Consider the following 20,994-nt stretch of genomic DNA (forward strand, 5'->3'; position numbering starts at 1 on the left):
CATGGTGTTCCACTGTACTGGGAACCAATATCTAGTCTTTCCATGATACCAGCAGCCTCTCCTTCCTTCTCTGCATCATTCCCTTTCCAGCTCACTATATTCCAGCCACTCAGGCCTCTTTTGTTCCTCTCAAATACAAACTTTCCTCTTCCAGCTGAAGGCTTTGACCTGGCTGTTTTCTTTGCCTGAAATACCTGCCGTTAGCTGTAGAAAGCTGTCTCCTTTTCAAGCTGTGAATTTCACTTCAAACATTTGTCCTTAAGTAAAGGAGTTTCCTTCCACTCCTGTTACTATTGTTACCTTGCTTATTTGTTTATAGGACTTCCATAATTTATAGCTTGTTTGTTTGTTTATTTATTTATTTTTTCCTCTGCTTTCTCAACTGGGATATGAGATACAAGAATTTGGCAACTTAGGCTGTCTTGGCCACTACTCTGTTCCCAGTAATCACCTCATAGGCAGGGCACAAGGGAAGTGTTCAGTAAATATTTGTTGCATGCAAGAATGGAATCATTACCCCTATCAGATTTCTTTTCTATTAGGAATCTTAATTCTGCTCTAGAAGCAGTTACCCTTTTATAAATGCTATGAATAACAAGAGTGAAGAGAATAAAAACATCTTTAAGTCTGTCATCTAATTTATGTTTCAAGGAATATTTTATTCACAGTATATTCACTATTTTATAATTCAGAAGGTCCAGAGGAAAAGTATGTACGCACTTAGGAAGAATGGCCTTTCAATATAATAACTGTTTTGTAACTCAGAAGGTCCAGAGGAAAGTATGTACTCACTTAGGAAGGATGGCCTTTCATCTGGGTTTTGTGCCCATCCACTTTCTATGAGCGAGACCATCAGAGCTCGATGAGGTATATCAAATGGTAGACTTTCTTCACTAGTGTCAGGTCGATGTCCTTGTGACACACTATACATAATTTGCAAAGGATTGGTGACTTCTGTCAAAACAAATATGTCATTCATTATAAATATTTTTTGATCCAAAATGCTAAATGCATTTGAAAACCAACCAAGTGAAAATGAGGGAATCTTAATAATCTTAGGACTAATTCATTGTCCCCCTTTCTGTAAAGGAAATACGTATACCCAAACATTGCTAGGCTTGTCTGCCTCCATGGCAGAATTTACAACATCACCTCATTGGCACTGGGCTTGGCCATGTGATTGGATTTGGGCAAGATGAGTAGAACTGATTAGACCCAGGAAGGGCCGCAGCAACTAATATGCAATGTAACTGAGAACTAAATATTTATTTTGTAAGCTATGGAGATTCTCAGGTTGTCTTTTGCACAGCAAGCTGACTTATATAACCTCAAAATAAAGAAATAATATTTTCAGAAAATTTAAAAATTCTTCTTTAATGTTTACTTGTCTTTGTACCAGAACCACTGAATAAATTTTCATATTAAGAGGTTTATAGATGGAATGAATCTTAGAAATAGGAATTCAAAATTCTCATTTCACAGAGGAAAAAATGAAGATAAGAAATTTAGTAGCTTGATGATAGAACTAATTACTGTCTAAATAAGAATTAGAACCTAACTTTTTTCTGATCCTGGATCTAGTACATTTTTCAGTGTACAGTGGATTCATGGTAAGTTGTCAGGTTTTATAGTGTGTTTTCTACAAAATGAAAGGTATGCATATTTAAAATAAGATGAACTTTAGAGAATTCTGCATCGGTCCACCATATGACGTTATCTAGAACACTTACCCTCAAAAGGCTGTTTTCTGGATAAGACTTCCCATGTGATAACTGCATAGCTGTTTAAGATAAAAATGTACAAACAGTACATTTAAACTAGTTATGTTTAATAAAATATAATACCAAATTTCAAAGTTGATTGTGGAGATACCCTTTTTTGAAAGTGACAAGGTAGTGAATTGTATAAAGAATAAGCGTTTCAAACCAAGATGATGAATATTCAGTTTGTTTTGAAAGGGAATTAACCTTAAATTGAAAAATTTGGAAATTACTGTTATAAAAAAGTTATATGCAAAAATAACTTGTGGATAACTTAGTAATTATTCTTAAACACCGAGATAAGCTATTGCTTCTAATTATATGATTTTTATTATTCACACAAAATAGAGAGCAATAAGAAAGCTGTCCTGTGTAGCCCTATTTAGTGACTTTGTTCTGGTCTAAGTACTGTCTTCTTCAGTAGTGTTAAGTGATTAACCAGACTCTCCCTGTCTCCCCTCCCCACCAGCATCAAAGTCATATATGATAAAACCCTGGAGTATCATATTATAAATTTATAGGATAATAAGATGAACTTTAAAATGTTTTCAAGGATGTAAAAGTGGCTTTAAAGCAAGGCATCTTTAACTTTAGAAATACTAATCACTGTGGGCTTGATTTTATTTTCCCAACATTTAGGAGAGAAGAATAAAAAATTACATTTTAAAGCGTACTTTCAAAATTCAGATGGATTAATTTTGTTTTTTAGACAAGTTATCTCTGAGCATAACTAATGCACTATACCTGTATATGTCATGCTTGACACTGGCCCTTGATTTTTGTCCAGGCTCATAGTTTTCAGGTGGCATATAGATAATGGTCCCTCCTTCTGGTGCAGATTTACTATTTCGTGATTGTGACAGGGACATCATGCGCCATTTTGACAAACCAAAGTCTGCAATCTGTGAGGGAAAAGAGTGATGGAATTTAAAGATTTTAAACAAATCCAAGAATCAATTGCCTTTGTTTATACGTATTCAATATGAGACCAGAGGAAATATTATATATATATTAATGATTCATTTCTATATATTCCATGAGTTTCTTGGATTCCATAGTGCTGAGCCCAATAACTCTAGAAGCAATACATACTGATTTGAAGTTTAACAGATTATAAATTTCAAAAGGGGGACTCTTGAAAAATGAAAGTAGTATTTTTTCCTTATAATCTGAATGAGTGTATACACTGAACCTTTTATTGTTTGTGACAAATAGTTTCATAGCATGTGATTTCAAGTTCTCCTACACCTCACATAACTGCCAAACTACTCATATATCATGTGATTGTCTCTGGTATTGTTACAACTCAGGTTTATAAGCTCTTATTTATAATGCTCTAAATACAGTATCCTTAAATTTTGAAGTAAATAGAACCCCAATATCATATAGTTCATTATTATATGATTTATGACTACTCTTAAAAGAGTCCTACCTGTTGGCAATAGTAGAGTTAGCATGTAAAGAATATTTACATCCATGATAATAAGTACCTAAAGAATTATCAGTGACAAACATTCCATGCTTTTTATATGTCCTTTATAGTTTTATGTTGCTTGTAAATCTTGTCTATGTTATATAATACCTTATAACTAAATATTTAAAAGTTACTTTCTTTTTCTCAATGGAAGAAGAAATAAAAGAATAGAAACAATATTTAGTGGACAAGAATATGCAAAAACTTTGAAGGCACTTAATTTAAATTACTTAGACCTCCACAGTGCAGAATTTCTGAGTCAACACAGTGGAATGAGCTCCATCCAGGACACTACCTGTGTTTTTCAGCTATTTAATGCTTACACTTTCACTAGTTTTAAGAAATCATTTATTTAGTGTGAAGATGAATTTGAGATAAAAAATATGACCCCACTCCAAAAAAGGAGGGGGTGGACTGAATAAATCTTTCATGAATTATTGTAACAAAAGGGTTAGTCTAAGGAAAAAAAATTAGAAAAGATTGAGAGAGAACATGGTGCCAGTATACAAAGTGCTGAACTGGACAGAATTCAAAGGCACATGCTGAGAACATGGGTTCTGGAGCCGAGACTGTTCAGATTTCTAGTCTATTCTAATTCTACCTCTAACTAGGTGTGTGAACCTGGGAGAGTTTCAAAATTTCTCTGTGTCTCAGATTACCCATCTGGAAACGGAGAGTAATGACAGTCTCTATAGCTTGGGGTTGTACTGAGAAAATTGAATGAGCTAAATTAGTATGGTTAATGTTTTGGTTACAGGAAAACGTCTCTAAAGGTTGCTATTATTCATACAATACCACCAAGCACAGAGCCAAGTTTTAGGCTCTGAGTTGCTCTGAGTGGTATTAGTGCTCCAAGGAGCATACATCCCACTTAATTCTACTTGGTATTGCAGAGTCTATTCCTCCCTCACTGTCTGAAGGCAAAACCAGTATTCCAGGCATATACCTGCCAGGATAGTAAGCATTACCATGACAACTAAGTTTATTTTTGTGTCAGAATGAAAATCCTAAAAAAAGAATAGGGGTGTGGTTTCATTTATATCTGATGCCTGATGTGTAAACTACTGGGTTCAGAATCGGTTTGGGTCAAGTGTTGGAGAAAACAGTCTGAGTCTGCTTCCTATGTGTTCCTTTTACTTCACATAACAGCCTCATCTTTTGGGTTTTCCAACCCAGTCTAGAAGTCTTAGTCAGGGTTCCCTCGATGAACTAATTTAGTTTGTCTTCCACATGGAACCACACTTCTCCTCTTCCTCTGTCCCAAAGAATATCATATATGAAAGACATAATTCATTAAACCTGGGTTTTTCAGAATTCATTAAACCTGGGTTTGCAGAAGGAAGATGTGAAGGATGTGATGGGAGTAATATGTCCATGATTTCTTGAGGGTCTTAATAAATCCATCATTCATCAATGCAGACAGAAAGGAACTTTCCCTTTCTACACAAGACCTTCAAATATATTTCAAAGCTAATGGTTTTCTTTTTAATAAAACCATTAATTATCTTCTTAATAAAAGATGATAAAAATTAGAGGAAATTAAAATGCACTACTCAAAAAATCATCCATAATCCTACCACTCTACTAGAATAGCTGAATACTTTCATTTACATATACTGTCCATCTTGAAAGTATAAACAAGCTAGGAAGACCCATCTGTAAGTATTCTGGTTTCCACACAGGACTGACAGAATAGCAGAGAAATATAAATACTTTCTTTTAAATTTTATTCATTTCAAAGAAAGACCAAGGGTCCCCTACTGATCAATGAAGAAGAGAAAGGATGATTGCCCATTACTTTACTTCTGTTTTCTCTGGCCTAACACTCAGAAAGTAAAATCTAAGGAGGTTGAAAGGTTTATAAAGTGCAGGCCTTGGGCTATTTTATATATACTTCAAGTTATTGAGAACTTGCAAATACCTCCTGGGTGCTCTCAATGTTCTTTGTGGGAGAGCATATGAGAAAAGTGAATGTCATTCTGATTTTTAAAAATGAAAAATATTATTGACTTCACAAATCTACATAGTAGCAAGAGACTATCCTTAATCCCTGGTTTAAAAATTTAGAAAATTTTATAAAAGGGAACTTTATGAATAATTAAGGAAAGAGCCAGCAAGAATTCATAAAAAACAAATTATATTAGATCAGTAGTCAATTTCAGACTTCACGTGATGTGTCAGACGTGCTGGACACAATGCGTAGCATACCACAGTTGCTCCACAAATATCCACTGAGTAAAAGAATGAGTGACTTCATTTCCTTTTTTGACAGTATTATTACTGTTGAAGAGTAAATGTAAAAAGTTTGTATGTTACAAAACATTTTGAGGTACTTTAATAATAGCATACTTGACTACAAACCTAGAAGGCCTATCTGCTACATGAAGAAGATCTGAAAGTCTTTCATTTGTTCATTCAACAGATTATTGAATAGCATGAATATGGCATGTGCTGAGTATATGGCAGTTAATAAGATAGACTAAGTTTATGTCTTCATGGAGCTTATATTCCAATTGGGGGAGATGGACAATAAACATATTAATTAAAATGTTATGTCAGATGGTGAAAATAGTAGGGAGAAGCATAAATTGAGGTACAATGGTAGAGATGAACTGGCTGGGTGGTCTAGGGATAGTCGTCTAGAAATGAGGCTGAATACAGAGAGGGAGTGAGCCTTGAAGATGCCTGGGAAAACAGTCAGGCAAGGACTTTCATAATGTTCTTATGGACAAAATGAGGAAATATGGGCTGTATAATAATTCTTTTAGGAGTACTCCGAACAAACTGATTATTTTCCAACAGTGCTGATTGACACAGACCTGAGGGTTCTTAGCACCATGTAGTGCAGCTCTCACCTGAGCTCTGAAGTTATATCATGACCCAAATACACACACACACACACACACACACACAATGCCTAACTAAATTTTAGGATGATACAACAAAGCTTGGAAAGAACTTACAATCCATGGAATAAAGAAAGAACATTCAAAAATGTCTTAAAGGGTAAAGTGATCACTCAGGTCTAACAAGATAAAACTGCCAATGTACAAAAAGTGTGCTGCAAAGCACATGATAAGGAGATGTGGCTTAAGCGACAATATATGAAAAAAAAAAAAGAATATCTCAGGGCTTCCTGTTGACATTAAGCCCAATTTGAGTGTTGTCATGTGGCCGTTCCCCAAAAGCTGATGAATTATTAAGGAACTATTAAGTATTTAGGACTAGAGGATAAATGATAATTCCACTCAATTCTACAGTGGCCAGACCACATTTAGAGTATTTTGTGCAATTCTGAGGATCAAAATTTAAGAGAGATTGAAACACAGATTCATCTAGATAGCATCTAGGATTAAAACCCATGTTGTAAGGAAACTGGTTAAGGAACTAGGGGTGCTTGGCAAGGAGAAGGCCATAACACAAGAGTGTGAGGGGCAGGCTGTAGCCATTCTCAACTATCAAAACAGCGGTCCTGTAGAAGCAGAATTGGACTGATTCAGTTTATTACACAGAGCAGTGGGTAGAAGCAACAAGGAAGGAGTTTTGGTTGATCACATAAGAAAAAGTCACAGTCATTCAAAGATGGATGTTGAGACTCCTCTGTCACAGGATAACTGCCTTGGAAGGCCGGGGAGTGTTGCAGTAAGGACCCAGGGGACTAGGTGACTGCTAAGGAACTTCCACCTGTAAAGTTCCATAACTGATGTCATAGACTAGTCTCTCTTTATAGCAATACTGAGGCAGCAGCTTGCTCCCCTTTCCTCTCCTCTCCCATTTTGTTCTAGAAAGAGGAAGTGCCTTTAGTAAAGGTTTATTTTTATCCCTTAATTTTTATCAATTTTTTTGCACTAATTTTTTTATTGTTCCAACTTCCCAACTACTTATTTCTTTGAACATTTTTGATATTTATGATCTTTAATTACGTAAATTATTGTGAAAAATGTAGCAAAATATATGTAAAAATAAAGCGAGCTACATATAGTATTAATTTTCCAGGAACTACCTCTTATTTGCTGTCAATAGCTGGATGTAGGGTAACTGAAATCCTACTATATTAACTGCCTTTAGATACCTAAATCTTTTACTTTATACAGATATTAATTCAAAATAAAAAAAATTAGTTCAAAAGCATAAAATTATAAAACTTTTAGAAGGTAACATAGAAAAAAACCTTCAATACCTATGGCTTCATGAAGAGTGCTTAGACATGACATCAAAAGCATGATCATAAGATAAAAAATGGCAAGTTGGACTTCATCAAAATGAAAAGTTTTGCTTTGTGAAAGACCCTGTTCAAAGGATGAAAAGAACAGGCTATGGATCAGGAGAAAACTATTTGCAAACTACATAGCTGGTAAAGGACTCATATCAAGAAAATACACTCTCAAAACCCAACAGTAAAAAAAGAAAACAAACAAACCAACCCAAAATTCAATTAGGAAACAGCTTAAGACATACTGAGACATTTCACTGAAAAGGATATATAGATGACACACAGCACATGAGAAGGTGTTCATCATTAGCCATTAGGAAGATGCAAATTAAGACCATGATGCAATATTACTAGACACTTATTAGAACAACTAAAGTAAAAGTTGTGGTAATACCAAATGCTGGTGAGGATGTGAAAAAGCTGGGTCTATCACACATTGCTGACAGAATATAAAATGGTACAGCCACTCTTGAAAATAGTTGGATGGTTTCTTAAAAAACTAAACATACCCTTACCATGTGACTGAACAGCTAGGCATTTATCCCAGAAGAATTAAGACTAATGTTCATTCAAAGAGTTGCACAGGATTGTTCACGGGAGCTTTATAATTGCCAAAGCCTAGAAATAACCGAAGTGTCTCTCAATAGGTGAATGGTTAAATAAGTGGGGTATACCCATACTGTGGAATACTATTCAGCAATAACAATAATTATGGTGCAAGCAACAACTTGGATGGATCTCAAAGGCACTATGTTAAATAAACAAAGGCAATCCAAGATATCACACGTTGTATGATTCTATTTATAAAGCATTTTCAAAATGTCAAAATTACAGAGATGGAAAACAGATGAGTGGTTTCCAGGGGCCAGAGATGGTAAAGGGTAGGAAGCAGATATGACTGAAAGGAGTGGCCTGAGTGCTTTCTGCAGTGTGGGTGTCGGGTAATGCTGTATCTTGATTGGTTGATTATACGGATTTACACAGGTGATAGAGAGACACAGAACTACATACATGCATCGTATTAATGTCAAATTCTTGGTCTTGAATTGTACTATCGTTATGTAGGATGTATCTATTGAAGGAAACTGAGTGAAGGTACATGGAAGCTCTTTGTTTTATCTTTGCAACTTCCTGTGAATCTATAATAATTTCAAAATAAAAGTAAAAAAAAGGTGTACTCCCCAATTTTGTTGGGAAATGTCCTGTCTGGTTTCGGGAACTGTAGCCCCACTGATAGGCAAGAGGGCCCCAAGGCTGGAAATAATCAAGGAGGCCTTTGGAAAATAGGCCATTGAAGAGATGAAACCTGTCCCCCTGGCAGAGGTGCAGTCCCTGCCTCCCTCACAGCACCCTGCTTGGTCCTGTGATGGTTGATAGTCAAAGATGGGTAAGATTCCTCAAGAGGAGGGAAAACCTAAGCTAGACACAGCCAGTATGGGCAGCAGGTCAAGGACTTGGGGGACATGGAGAAAGAGCAAAAAGACCTGCACCCCTTGCCTGGGCTTGGACATGGCTGGGGTCTTCATTCTATCTGAAAGAAGTCTCCTTGTTCTTGGTGGCTCCCTCTCCTGGCCTGACTCAGGCTCAAAACAATACTGGAGACAGTCCTAAACTGGGTCTGGCGGTTCCCAGGGAATATCAGGCCTAAAAGAAAATTCTTTAAAGCATGTTTTGTTTCTTCTTCAAAAGCTATGATAGCCAGCTCATGCTGGGAAGGAATTTGCATTATTCACAGATCCTAACCTTACACCCTTTGGCACTCTCATGTTTCCAAGTCTCTTTGACCCATGTAAATTGCTGTGTTCTTGCCATTTGTTTTCTTCAAAACATCATCTATTCTCTGTAAACATTAGCATACTGATGTAATTAGATCACCTATTCCCTAGCCATACTGATAACCCTTTCAATAAAAGCCTTTGGACAAAGGAGCTTGGGGCCTTCCCCACTAGAGGGAAGAGCCAAGTCCCCTTTCCTGGCAAACAAAGAAGTGTTTGCGGTGGTGACTCGTGTGTATTCCCCCGATCCATGACAACCCTGGGACGGGCTCTGTGGAATTCAGAGTCCCCCTCCCTCCTCAGCTGGCTTTGGACAGTAACCCTCAGATCTGGGAGCACCTATGCCATGTGCTCCCTGCGACACAATTTCAGCTAAAACATAATGATTTTGTATTTGGTACTGTAATTGTGTCTATCTCTGTGGCCTAGGAATAACTAAGCCATTGCAGCAGGAAGAAGGGGCACTGAAGATAAAAATTAGGGGCTATGGAAAAGGGAGAGATATTCTATTCGTTAGGTGGAAAAAGAAATAGTCTTTTTAAAGCTATTAATCACAAAGGATGCACATAGACTTCTTAACAAGTAATTACCTTAACATGAAATTCATCATCCAATAAGATATTTTGCGTCTTCAAGTCATGATGAAGTAGAGGGGGATTCATATTGTGCAGGTAATTTACGCCCAGTGCAATTTCATGCAGGATGCGGAATCTCAATGGCCAAGCAACATCAGGATATTCTGTTTTCTTCATATATGCAAGAAAGAAACAAAATGAAAATCATTGGCCAAATTTCTTTACATTCCTACTTGGAAAATTAAACATTCCATGAGGAAATACAGCATAAACTAAGGTTGAAACATATGCTCATTTTTATTACATAGTATCAATTTGACATTAACATCCTTGTATCTTATTTTCCTCACTTTTTAGGGAAAATAGTAACTGTATAGTATTAATATTCCCTTTTGGTTTATATTAGTAATGTAACTACATGATATTGAGTCTTCTTCAGTTGACACAGTTTCAATTATTTTTTAATCTGTATAATACTTACACACATATGTCTATACCCACACCTGTCTCCCTGTTCTATGGCTTATATCAAGTAGTTTGTGTCTGCACCTGTGCACACGTGCACACACACAATTTGTTTCTAGTACATACCAAACCACTCACTCAAACTAATGTTTTAATTTTCCTATTACTATAAAACTGTAATTTAAGGTATTATTATAATCGTTGCATAAATTAAAAAGTATGACCATATTGTATTTATTAAGTATTAATATCTCATACTTTTAATTATATAATTTATTTGTATTCCAACTTGAAAAATTAGCCTTAGGTTTTGTTTTTATGGAGAAAAGATCATCTTCATTTATAAAGCATATTAAATACAGACACATTAAAAATAACGTTTTATATTTCTTGGTACTTACAAGTGATATCCATTTGAACTTTCATAAAATAAATGTTTTCTGAACATAAATATTAATGCAGCAGCTCAAGAGAATGAATATACTCAGAAAAATTAGGTATTTTGGGAAGATCCTCAAATGAATCATCAGGCACCAGCCACTGGGTACATTTTTCTAAATGATATGAAAAAGCACACTTCTACTGAAAGCTCCAAACTGTTCTTGAGAATTTTTTTCTGCAAATGGATCAGCTTATGGTTCAGTGATCAACCTGGCAGGAAGTGAGTCAAAATACTTTGTGTTTACATTGTATTTTGATTAATTTCAACAATCTTTTGTGTGGGTGGAGGAGGGTGCTTCAAGATAAATCCCACTCTAATAATGCAATACAAAAAACCCAAAAGAAACACAAATATTCGTGTTGAACATTACTTCTTCTTGAATAACTGAATCTTGCATAACTGAATCTATTAATCTGTAAAAAAGTAACTTTTCTGAAAATTATGTAGTTTAAAGCCAGAAGAAGTCCTCTCTGCATTACAGTGTTAAGTGAGGGCTTCTGGTCATGATACCTTCCAGAAGTTAGTAGTCCCCCTGTAGGAGGCTCTAGAATTCCTAGTGGGTTCCAAATTTGGGTGTCCGAATATCTACTGGAGTGCTGAGGTATGGGAAGAACACATTAGTATTTCCACTTACTTTTCAAAAAGAAAAAAAGAAATTGTGCTTAATTAATATTTGCAACTTGACTGCTGTGGTGGTTACACAAATTTCATACATTGACACCAGCTACTTGACCCCATCCTGTTTTAGATGGTCACATCATAAACAAAGAGGGAGTCACTCCACCAGGGGCTGACAGTGGCACCCACTCTTTCTTTTCACTTACAGAACATTGACCTATCAGGATTTAGGAGTATCCAAAAGTTGGATTTTATACTTTCTATTATCCAGTTTTAACTAAACCAACCCTCGCTAAATGGACTGAGTGGTGTTAAAAGACTTATTGAGAGAAACTGCAGGTTGGAGATATCAGCTCAAGCAAATAATACTAGATGAAAACACATATTTTGAGAATGAAGAGCCCCAAATTTGTTTATTTATGGGATTTACAGTCAAAGCCAGAGTAACTGGTACCTTGAAAAAATAAGTAAATGGCTCATGTCATTGTTGATTATGGAAAAGCCAATGTATTTGGTATTCAGAGATAGATTTATTTTGTCTATTAATTCAGAACTTTATGAACTGGTATTATCAACATTTAGTTTGAATCCTAAATTGTCTTTAACATAAAATAAAATCCAGCCTAACAGTGGACTATACAGTGTGCAGAGTTTATCTTTTCTCTCTCTTATGCCTACCTGTACATAGGTATGCCTACCTGTAAATATACATGTGGATATTGCAATTCAGTGTAAAACTCAGGAATAGTAACCTAAGCAAAATAATCTAGGTCCCTTAGAGTACAAAGCCTGATTGCATGTAATTTTCAAAAACACAAAAAAAGCTGTAAATGGTGAAACTTTACAACTGCAATTGTTTTTCATTATTCTTATTTTAATTCATTTATATATCCCCAAATAAGTTGATAATATGTAAAACTAAAGCATTATATAGCTTGATTAATAGAATTATAGCCACTGAAAGTGTACAATACTTACCCTATGTAGGAGTTCATTTAATGATCCATTTGGCATGTACTCAGTAACTATTCCCAAAAATTCAGGTTCATTGCAAATTCCCAAAATTGGAAGAATGTAACTAAATCTAGCTTTGTGTAAAATTTCAGCTTCTCTTAAGACATCATTTCTTTCACTAAAGAAAAAAAATCATAATTATTTTAAAGTAATGAAAAACACACAATTATCATGCCCATGTTATTAAGTTAGCCTGGACTTTTTCAGTAATTAGCTTTTGATTTGTTGCAAATTTAATCTGTCTTTTAGTTTCATCATAGTTAAAGTAGGGAAAACATCTGCCTTACATATTGTAAGATTTGTTTAGAGGCCAAAGTAACTTCTGTAAGCTACTGACAGAAGAGAAAAAGTGCTATACCTAGGTTATTGTGGTACTTTTCTAGGAAAGGGAGAAAACATACTGGATAAGTTTATAAAATCTATATTAGAATGACTGGTGTATGAACTAAACTATTAAGTGTATTAAAATGATCATACTTGATTAGAATGTTATATTAAATTTTATGGTTATATACCATGTAAAAATTTCCCAAGTATCCTGAATATTAAAACATCCATGTTGTAAATTTAAATAACTAGGTGATAGTTGCATGAGGGTTAATAATGCTTAGAAATTATACTCTGGAACCCAGGGAAAGAACACTGAGAACAGGTAAGTGCTTCTAACAGATGCCTGAGGTAACTCTGGATCCCAGGTGCATTTGCTTATTCATATACAAAACAAGTAAATAGTGAAATTTTATTAAGAATAAATTGTGCTCAGCATTATGGAGAACATAGAGATGAAAAAAAAAACAGTCTGTGCTTTCAAGCTGCTCAGAAATCTTTTAAGAAAAATAAATACTCATTGTGGTTTTGATTTGCATTTTCCTGGTAGTAAGTGATGTTGAACATCTTGTCAGATACTTGTTGGCCTTTTGTATGTCTTCTTTGGATGTGTTAATTATCTTGATTTGGTGATCATTGCACAGTCTGTGTCTATCATTATCATGAAGCACACTTTAAATAACAGTCGTATATACAGTCCGTGGACCACACAGAGTGGTGGTCCTGTAAGATTGTAACGGAGCTGAAAAATTTCTACGGCTTAATGATATTGTAGCCATCATGATGTGTTAACCTAGTGTTATTTTGTTCAATAACATGCTATACAGCTTGTAGCCCAGGAGTAATAAGCTGTGCCATGTAGCCCAGCAGGCTACACCACCCCGGTCTGTGTAAGTGCCTTTGTGATGTTTGCACAACGACAAAATCACCTAACAATGCATTTCTTAGAAAGTATGCCTGTCATTAAGTGGTACATGACTGTACACAATTATATTTGTCAATTATTCATTAATAAAGTTAAAGAATAAGAAAAGCAAACAAAAATAAACACTAAAATATAAGGCAGAATGTGATTAGTGCCACACACACAAAAAGTAACTAAATGAATAAATAGAGAACTGTGGGAACCCAAAGAAAAGAGAGTAAACTTTGGCCTCGGAGTGTCACCACAGTCTTCAGAGAGGTGGGATTCCAATTACACTTTAAGGATAGATAGAATCTCAACCTTTGGAGAAAGGACGTCCAAGACGGATGTGGCCTCCAAGATGAGAGGGACCTTGTCTTTTTCATCTGTGTATCCCCAGGACCTGGAACAGTGCCTGGCACACAGTAGATGTTTAATAGATATGCACCAAATGTATTCAAGGAAGTTAAAGTGAAGGCTATGTTTAGAATATGGCAAGCTGTCTAATATGTGTCAGGATATGTAACAGCTGTAAAAGTGAAGGTGACTAGCACAGGTAGGACTAGGTCTCGGAGCCTTAAAGCCAGACAAGGGTGTTTACACTTAATTTGCTAGTCTCTGAGCTGTGACTGCAGGTTTTTAAGCAGAGGAATGCCATGAGCAAAACAAATTTTTAGGATTCACTTGGCAGGAGGATGGAGGATCAGCAGAAAGGTAGAGTTTGAAAGTCAGATGTTAGCTATAATACTCGTTAAGATGTGAAGCAATGAAAGCCTGAAACTATAAAGGTCACAGTGGAAATGGAAAGAAAAATACCAGCTAACTAGAATGCCCAGGCTGTGGTGACTGACTGACTCACTACAGGGATTAAAAAAAAAAAAAAGGAATTAAAGATGTCATCAGTTTTCACTGTATGAATGGGTGTTGGTAGCAGCAGCAATAGTTTAGTCTCCAGGAGAAGCCTGTTAGATAAGTGATGGTGATTAGTTGGGTCTTAAAACCACCCAACCTCTGGATAAATGGCTATTGCAATAAGAAAAGCAATAGACATTCCCGACCATATGATAAGGCCTGCTTTCAAAACAAAACAAAACTAAAGCAAAAAATCTTAGTCATTTATGTTCTGAATAAATAATCATATATGTTTATAACTAGAGTTACAAGAGGGTACACACCCTGTTCTTCAGCCACTTAATATCCCAGACGAGAGACATGTTTTAATTAAACTTATATTCCATAAGTTGAAACACTTCTGTATTTGCATTAAGAGATGTAGGTCAACAAGAGAGTCTGGGTAGCATGCTGGCAGGAAGACAGAGGACGTACACTCTGAGAAAGAACTACAGACAGATGGACATGCTGGAAAAGTCTCAGTGGTATTTACTACACACTTTTCTCTTCCCAGTTAAGGGTATGAGGCATTCCTCTTTCTATTTTGATCTGTTATGTGTCAGCCACTTTGTATACCCTTATCATGCTACTATCACCCCTAGAGTTTGGTTCATTATCTGCACTTTATACATGAGGACACCAAGGCTTCGGTCAATTTGTAATTTTCTAATGGTCATGCCAATAATAAGTGGCAAGGCTGGAGTCAGATTTGAATTGCAACTGTGGGACTCCAAAGCCTGTGTTCTTTCCGTTCTAGCACATGATCAGAGATGATAGTAGGTTCTTCAAGTCAGGTTCTGGGAAGATTTAGTGAGTGGGAAAACACAAACAGCCAAAGCAGTTTAAAAATAGGTTTTTATATTTTTAAAAATAAAAATGTATTTTGGAGATCAAACCCTTTTTCGAGGTATCATTGGCAAATGTGTTTTCCCATACGGATGGTTCCCTTTTCATTTTACTGATGTTTTCTTTAGCTGTGCAGAAGCATTTTAATTTGATGTAGTCCCATTTATTTATCCTTTCCTTAGTAACCTTTGCCCTAGGGGATATATCGGTGAAAATATTGCTGCATTGGATATCTGAAATTTTCCTGCCTATGTTTTCCTCTAGGACTTTTATGGTGTCACGACTTATATTTAAGTCATTTATCCATCTTGAGTTTATTTTGGTATATGGTGTAAGTTGGTGGTCTAGTTGCACTTTTTTTTTTCATATTCCTGTCCAGATCTCCCAACACCATTTATTGAAGAGGCGATTTTTACTCCACTTTGTGCTCCTGCCCCCTTTGTCAAATATTAATTGACCGTAGAGGCTTTGGTTTATTTCTGGGCTCTCTATTCTGTTTGCTGATCTATGTGTCTGTTCTTATGCTAGTACTAGACTGTTTTGATTGTAGTAGCCTTGTAATATAGTTTGATAACAGGTATTGTGATCCTTCTTACTTTGTTCTTCTTTCTCAAAATTGGTGAGGCTCTTTGGGGTCATTTATGGTTCCATATAAATTTTTGAAATATTTGCAAGGGTTTGATCTTGTAAATATACAAAGAACTCACATGACTCCAAACCATGAAGACAAACAATCCATTTTAAAAATGGGCAAAGGACCTGAACAGACACTCCTCAAAGGAGGATATAGAGAGGGCCCACAGACATATGAAAGGATATTCAACATCAGTAGCCATCAGAGAGATGCAAATTAAAACCACAAATGAGATACCACTTCATACTGGTCAGAATGGCTATCATTAACAAATCAACAAACAACAAGTGCTGGGGAGGTTGTGGAGAAAAGGGAACCCTTAGAACATTGCTGGTGGGAATGCAGACTGGTATAGCCACTGTGGAAAAATAGTATGGAACTTCCTAAAAAAACTAAGAATAGAATTGCCTTTAGATCCAATGATTCCACTGCTGGGATTATACCCTGAGAATCCTGAAACACCAACCCAAAAGAACCTATGCACCCCAATGTTCATAGCAGTGTTATTTACAATAGCCAAGTACTGGAAACAACCTAAGTGCCCATCAGTAAATGAGTGGATCAGAAAACTATGGTACATTTACACAATGGAATACCATATAGCAGAAAGAAAGAGCGACTACCCTTTGCGACAGCATGGATGGAACTGGAGAACATTAAGCTAAGTGAAATAAGCCAGGCAGTGAAAGACATATACCATATGATCTCACCTATAAGTGGAACCTAATCAACAAAGCAAACACAGCAAACAAATGAGCAAAAAAGAACTAGAGACATGGAAATAAAGAGCAAACTGACAGTGACCAGAGGGAGGGTGGTAGAGTAGAATAGGAGAAGGAAGAGGAAAGGTCAAGTAATTTGTATAAAGGACCCGAGGACAAGGACAATGGTGTGGGGGTTGCCTTTGGGAGAAGGGGGTTGGACAGGGCAGGGAAAACAATGGGGTGGAGGAGGTGGAATTGGAACAACTGTAACTGAACAACAATAAAAAAGTAAAATAAAAAAATAAAAAAATAACATACAGCTTCTGTAGTCTGATCACCAAAAAATGACCAGCAAAAAAACAGTTATGGCGTCTACCAGGTGTTTGAACGACCTGCCAGTCCCATCTACTCATAAGTAGTTGGGAGATTATTGGGGAATATCCACTCAGGGGTAGAAATCAGGTTATGGAGGACTGACCAATCCCTAAAATAAAAATAGCAACCATTACATAAACTTATTTTTCTTTCAGGTGATCCCGAAGAACAATGCAAACATTATCCAAACCACAGCTCAAGAAGTCCATGTATTTATTATTCTCATTTTATAAGTGAGGAAATAGCCTGTGACCTAACTGCACAGCTCAGCCCTGTGCTCAGACTATGCAAACACTGATGATGTTCACATGTCAGGAACCAAGTGGGAGAAAAACATGTGATGCGGAGATGCCAGAGTTATTTCACTAGTCTTACGGCTTTTTTAAAGACAGAATTAATTTCCTACCAATTTAGCGAAGAACTTTAGATTATGAGGAAATTATTAATGAGTAAAGAAACGGAACTCTCTTTTCATTCCTTGGCCCCCACAAGGCACAAAACTTGAATTAATACCCATAGTAGAGGGTTAATTAGCTTTAGAAGAGGCCCCTCAGCGCTGGCTTTCAGGGTATTTGCACAGTTTATTCCATCGCCACCACCGAGGTAGGTTGCATACTGTCCAGACTTGCCCAGCACTTGCACAGAATTCAAGGCCTAGAGTAAAGAGGCCACGCCTTGTGTTGACGAGGCCAGGGTTGGGGTGTTCACGAGGTGGGACCGCCTTAGGGGCGTCGCCAGTCTGCTGAGATCTGGGCCAGACATGCCTTGACACCAGGGCAGCTACGAAACGTAGGGGCTGAAGCTGACGAAGGACTGGTACACGGCCCATCTCGACACGGATGTGAGCTCAGGAGAATGGACAGGAAGAGTGACTGACCCTTGAGCAATGCGGGGTCATGGCCGGCCGTGCGCGGTTGCAGTGCTTTCTGGAAACCGAAACTACAGTTCCCACTGAATTGTGCAGGATGTGCCAGGCTATCCGAGTTTCTGGTCCTGTATAAGTTCTGATTCAGGTCACTGTTAGCAGAAAGCACAGTATTTCCTCTGCGACAGGCTCTCTTGTGATAATAAGCCTCAGTGACTACGCGATCAGCCACAGAACACAATATGGCCCCAAGCCCAGATGTTCCAGGCCCAGAGACCACAGGGACACCCATGATGTCCCGTGCTGAGTGCCCGGCCCGGTCACACTGAAGGCTCAACGCGCTGTGAGTAGCACGGTCGGGAGAGCGAGGCGGGGACCCAGGGAAACGCCCGCCGCGGGGACAAGACGCGCGGAGGGAGCCGCGAGTCCAGGCTGCCGCAGTCTTCGCGATGGTACCGGAGGGCCTACCTGTCGAGCAGAGGAGTGTGGATGTGCAGGTGCTTCACGGCCACCTGCACGCGCCAGTCCGCGTGGCGCGCGGACGACACGGTGCCCGACGCGCCGCGGCTGAGGAAGCGCAGGTCAGCGAGCTTGTGCGAGGGTACAGCGGGCAGCGCGCTGCAGATGGGCTCCGTACCCATGGTTCCGGGACGCGCTGCCGCACCCCGCTGCCTTCTCCCGGCTTCTGCACCGTCCTGCTGCCGGCCGCACCTCTGCTGCCGACGGGTACTAAGTCTCCAGGGCGTCCATGTCCGCGCCGCCCAACCCCTTCCCGGAGACCAGTGGAGTGCGGTCTCGAAGGAGACGAGCAGCTCTGCCGCGGCGGCGTCGAGGGGCCTCTTCCCCTTTGGTTGTCCCGGCTCCTACCCGCCGGCTCTTCCTCCTACTCCGCCTACGTCACGCTCCCATCCGTTCGACCTCTCCCCTAACCCCGCACTCTCCCGCCGGCTCCTCCCCAAACGTGCGCCCCGCCCACTTCTGCTAGCTCCTCCTCGCACCCCGCCCACGTCGCAGCCGTACCCGCCCCACCCCTCCCCTAACCCCGCCCCACCCCTCCCCTAACCCCGCCCCACCCTGTCGGCTCCTCCCACCCCTACTCCTACCTAGACCCGTCCGGCTCGTTGTCTTCTAGCCGCAAGCCCCTCCCTAGCAGAGTCGAGGCCTGAGGCGGCTGACCCGGCGACAGTTGCGGGCGGTGAAGGAGCTGGACGTCTATTCGGTCCCCTGGCCGGGGTTTGGGGACGCGATGTCAGCCGCCGGCCGGTTTGTCAGTCTGCTCGGCCCCTGGCACAGTCCCCTCAGCTCCGCTCGCGGGAGGGAGATGGGCCCCCGCACTGACGCGACCGCACACCTAAGGAAGCGCCGCTAGCCAGGTAGGGCTGCGCGTGCCGGGTTTGCAGGGTTGGGTAGGGCGACTACGTCTCAGAACAGGCTCCAGGGCCTGCGGCCTGTGGACCTAGCAGACCCGGACCACCGGATCCTCAGCGACATAAAGCAAGGGGGCCACCGGCGGCCCGTTAGGTTCCTGTGACCGGCCGTGGGCGAGGGCAGCGCCGTCCTTAGAACTCCTGTCACTCTTAGTGAGACGCTCTGCTTCACACATAGTCCACACTCGGTGCTTTGTCTTCAGTGAGAGCTTGGCTAGAGTGCTGCCCAAACTCATTCATTCTCTTTGTCATTCACTCACTTATTCATTCTTCAATTATTCATTCATTGATTCAGCCACTCATTTATTGATTCATTTGCTCTCTCACTCATTCATGCTTTTATTCAATTTTCTCTCACATGCTCATTGATTCACTTACACCCTCATTCACTCACTCATTCAATCATTCATTCCCTCACTTATTCACTCTCCCCCTCATTCCCTCACTCTTCCACTTATTCACTCACTCACTCATTTACCCACACATTCATGCACTCACAAACTCATTAATTCACTCATTCACTCATTCATTCATCTCTGTCACTCATTTGTCACTCATGTATTTACTCACTCATTCATTACTATAGTCATTCATTCATGTACTCGCTCATTCATTTACTCAGTTCTTCTCTCAGTCATTCACTAATTCATTTATGAGGTTTGTTCACCTCATCAGGTAACAGAGACTTCCAGAAAAGGAGAGCAGAAAACAAGCGACAGGAAATGACCCAAAAATAATTGGAGCGCTTTTCCTGACCTGAAGCACAGGCGTCTCCACACTGAGAGGACCTATTTGAAGCTTGCCATTAGGAAGCTCGGGATGCTAGGAATGCAGAGGATTTCAAGAGTTTTCAGATGGGAATTAGAAGTCCACTGGATTTCTCAGCAATAACACTTTTATGCTAAAGCACAATGAAGTGAACTGTCTTTAAAACTCTGAAAGAGAGTAACTTTAACCTAGAAGTCTGTAGTCAGTCAAACCACCCATCAAGTACTAGGGCAGAATAAAAACATTTTTAGATACACATGAACGCAAATATTTACTTCCTGTCCATCTACCTTAAAAAAGAAAAAGAAAACTGCTAGAGGATGTGCTCCAACAAACCAGGTAGTAAATCAAGAAGGAGAAAGACATGGAATCCAAAATATAGGACCAGGGCAATGTGAGAGGAAACCGAAGGATGGAAGAACTGTCTTCAGTTTATCTACTGCAACCTTAAACCTTTACTTTTCATAATAGTTGTCACCATTAGACAGTTTTAAAAATATATGTTATTAATCATATATGGTTTAATTAATTCCCATAATTAACTGGTTGAAGACAAAAAACTTAATGTATACTTATGCTGAAGTACATCAAGGAAATGAGAAAAAAATAAGGATAATTATGCATATTAGGCTAAAATCAATTCACCTGTTGAAAATCCTCTACAGTCATAGATTTGTTTTCTCATGTGCTATTTTAGGAAATAGTAACTCGAAATCTCTTATCTCCTCAGTTAGAAATAAGACAGAAAAATTGAAAAATAAGCCACATAAGTACAAGTCCAAGAATTTAAAACATTTCATACTCTTTTTTTTATTTTTAGTTTAAAAGCATCTAGTAAGTTTTAAAAACAAATGCTGCAGAAATCTCTATAATTACATAATAATGAATGTTTTGCATGGGAAAACTAACATTTGGGG

The 20,994-nt window shown here is 38.6% G+C and overlaps 1 protein-coding gene across 3 annotated transcripts in view; it reads right to left on the reverse strand.

Moving 5' to 3' along the window:
* The window catches only part of RIPK2 (receptor interacting serine/threonine kinase 2), a 35,620-nt gene extending 16,843 nt beyond the window's left edge, over positions 1–18,777 (reverse strand). For all 3 annotated transcript variants that reach the window (XM_054595795.1, XM_054595796.1, XM_054595794.1), the window contains exons 1-6: positions 18,351–18,777; positions 12,301–12,454; positions 9,813–9,968; positions 2,505–2,662; positions 1,731–1,780; positions 793–954 (exon numbers count right to left, since the gene is read on the reverse strand). In XM_054595795.1, coding sequence (XP_054451770.1) covers positions 793–954; positions 1,731–1,780; positions 2,505–2,662; positions 9,813–9,968; positions 12,301–12,454; positions 18,351–18,523 — 853 coding nt within the window. In that variant the 5' untranslated portion in view covers positions 18,524–18,777. The remainder of the gene's footprint in view (positions 1–792; positions 955–1,730; positions 1,781–2,504; positions 2,663–9,812; positions 9,969–12,300; positions 12,455–18,350) is intronic.
* Positions 18,778–20,994: the final 2,217 nt, after the last annotated feature.

This window comes from Pteronotus mesoamericanus, unplaced genomic scaffold (genome assembly GCF_021234165.1).
Source record: "Pteronotus mesoamericanus isolate MK-2021 breed Mesoamerican mustached bat unplaced genomic scaffold, CSHL_Meso_final scaffold_54, whole genome shotgun sequence".
In the NCBI taxonomy this organism is placed as follows: Eukaryota; Metazoa; Chordata; class Mammalia; order Chiroptera; family Mormoopidae; genus Pteronotus; species Pteronotus mesoamericanus.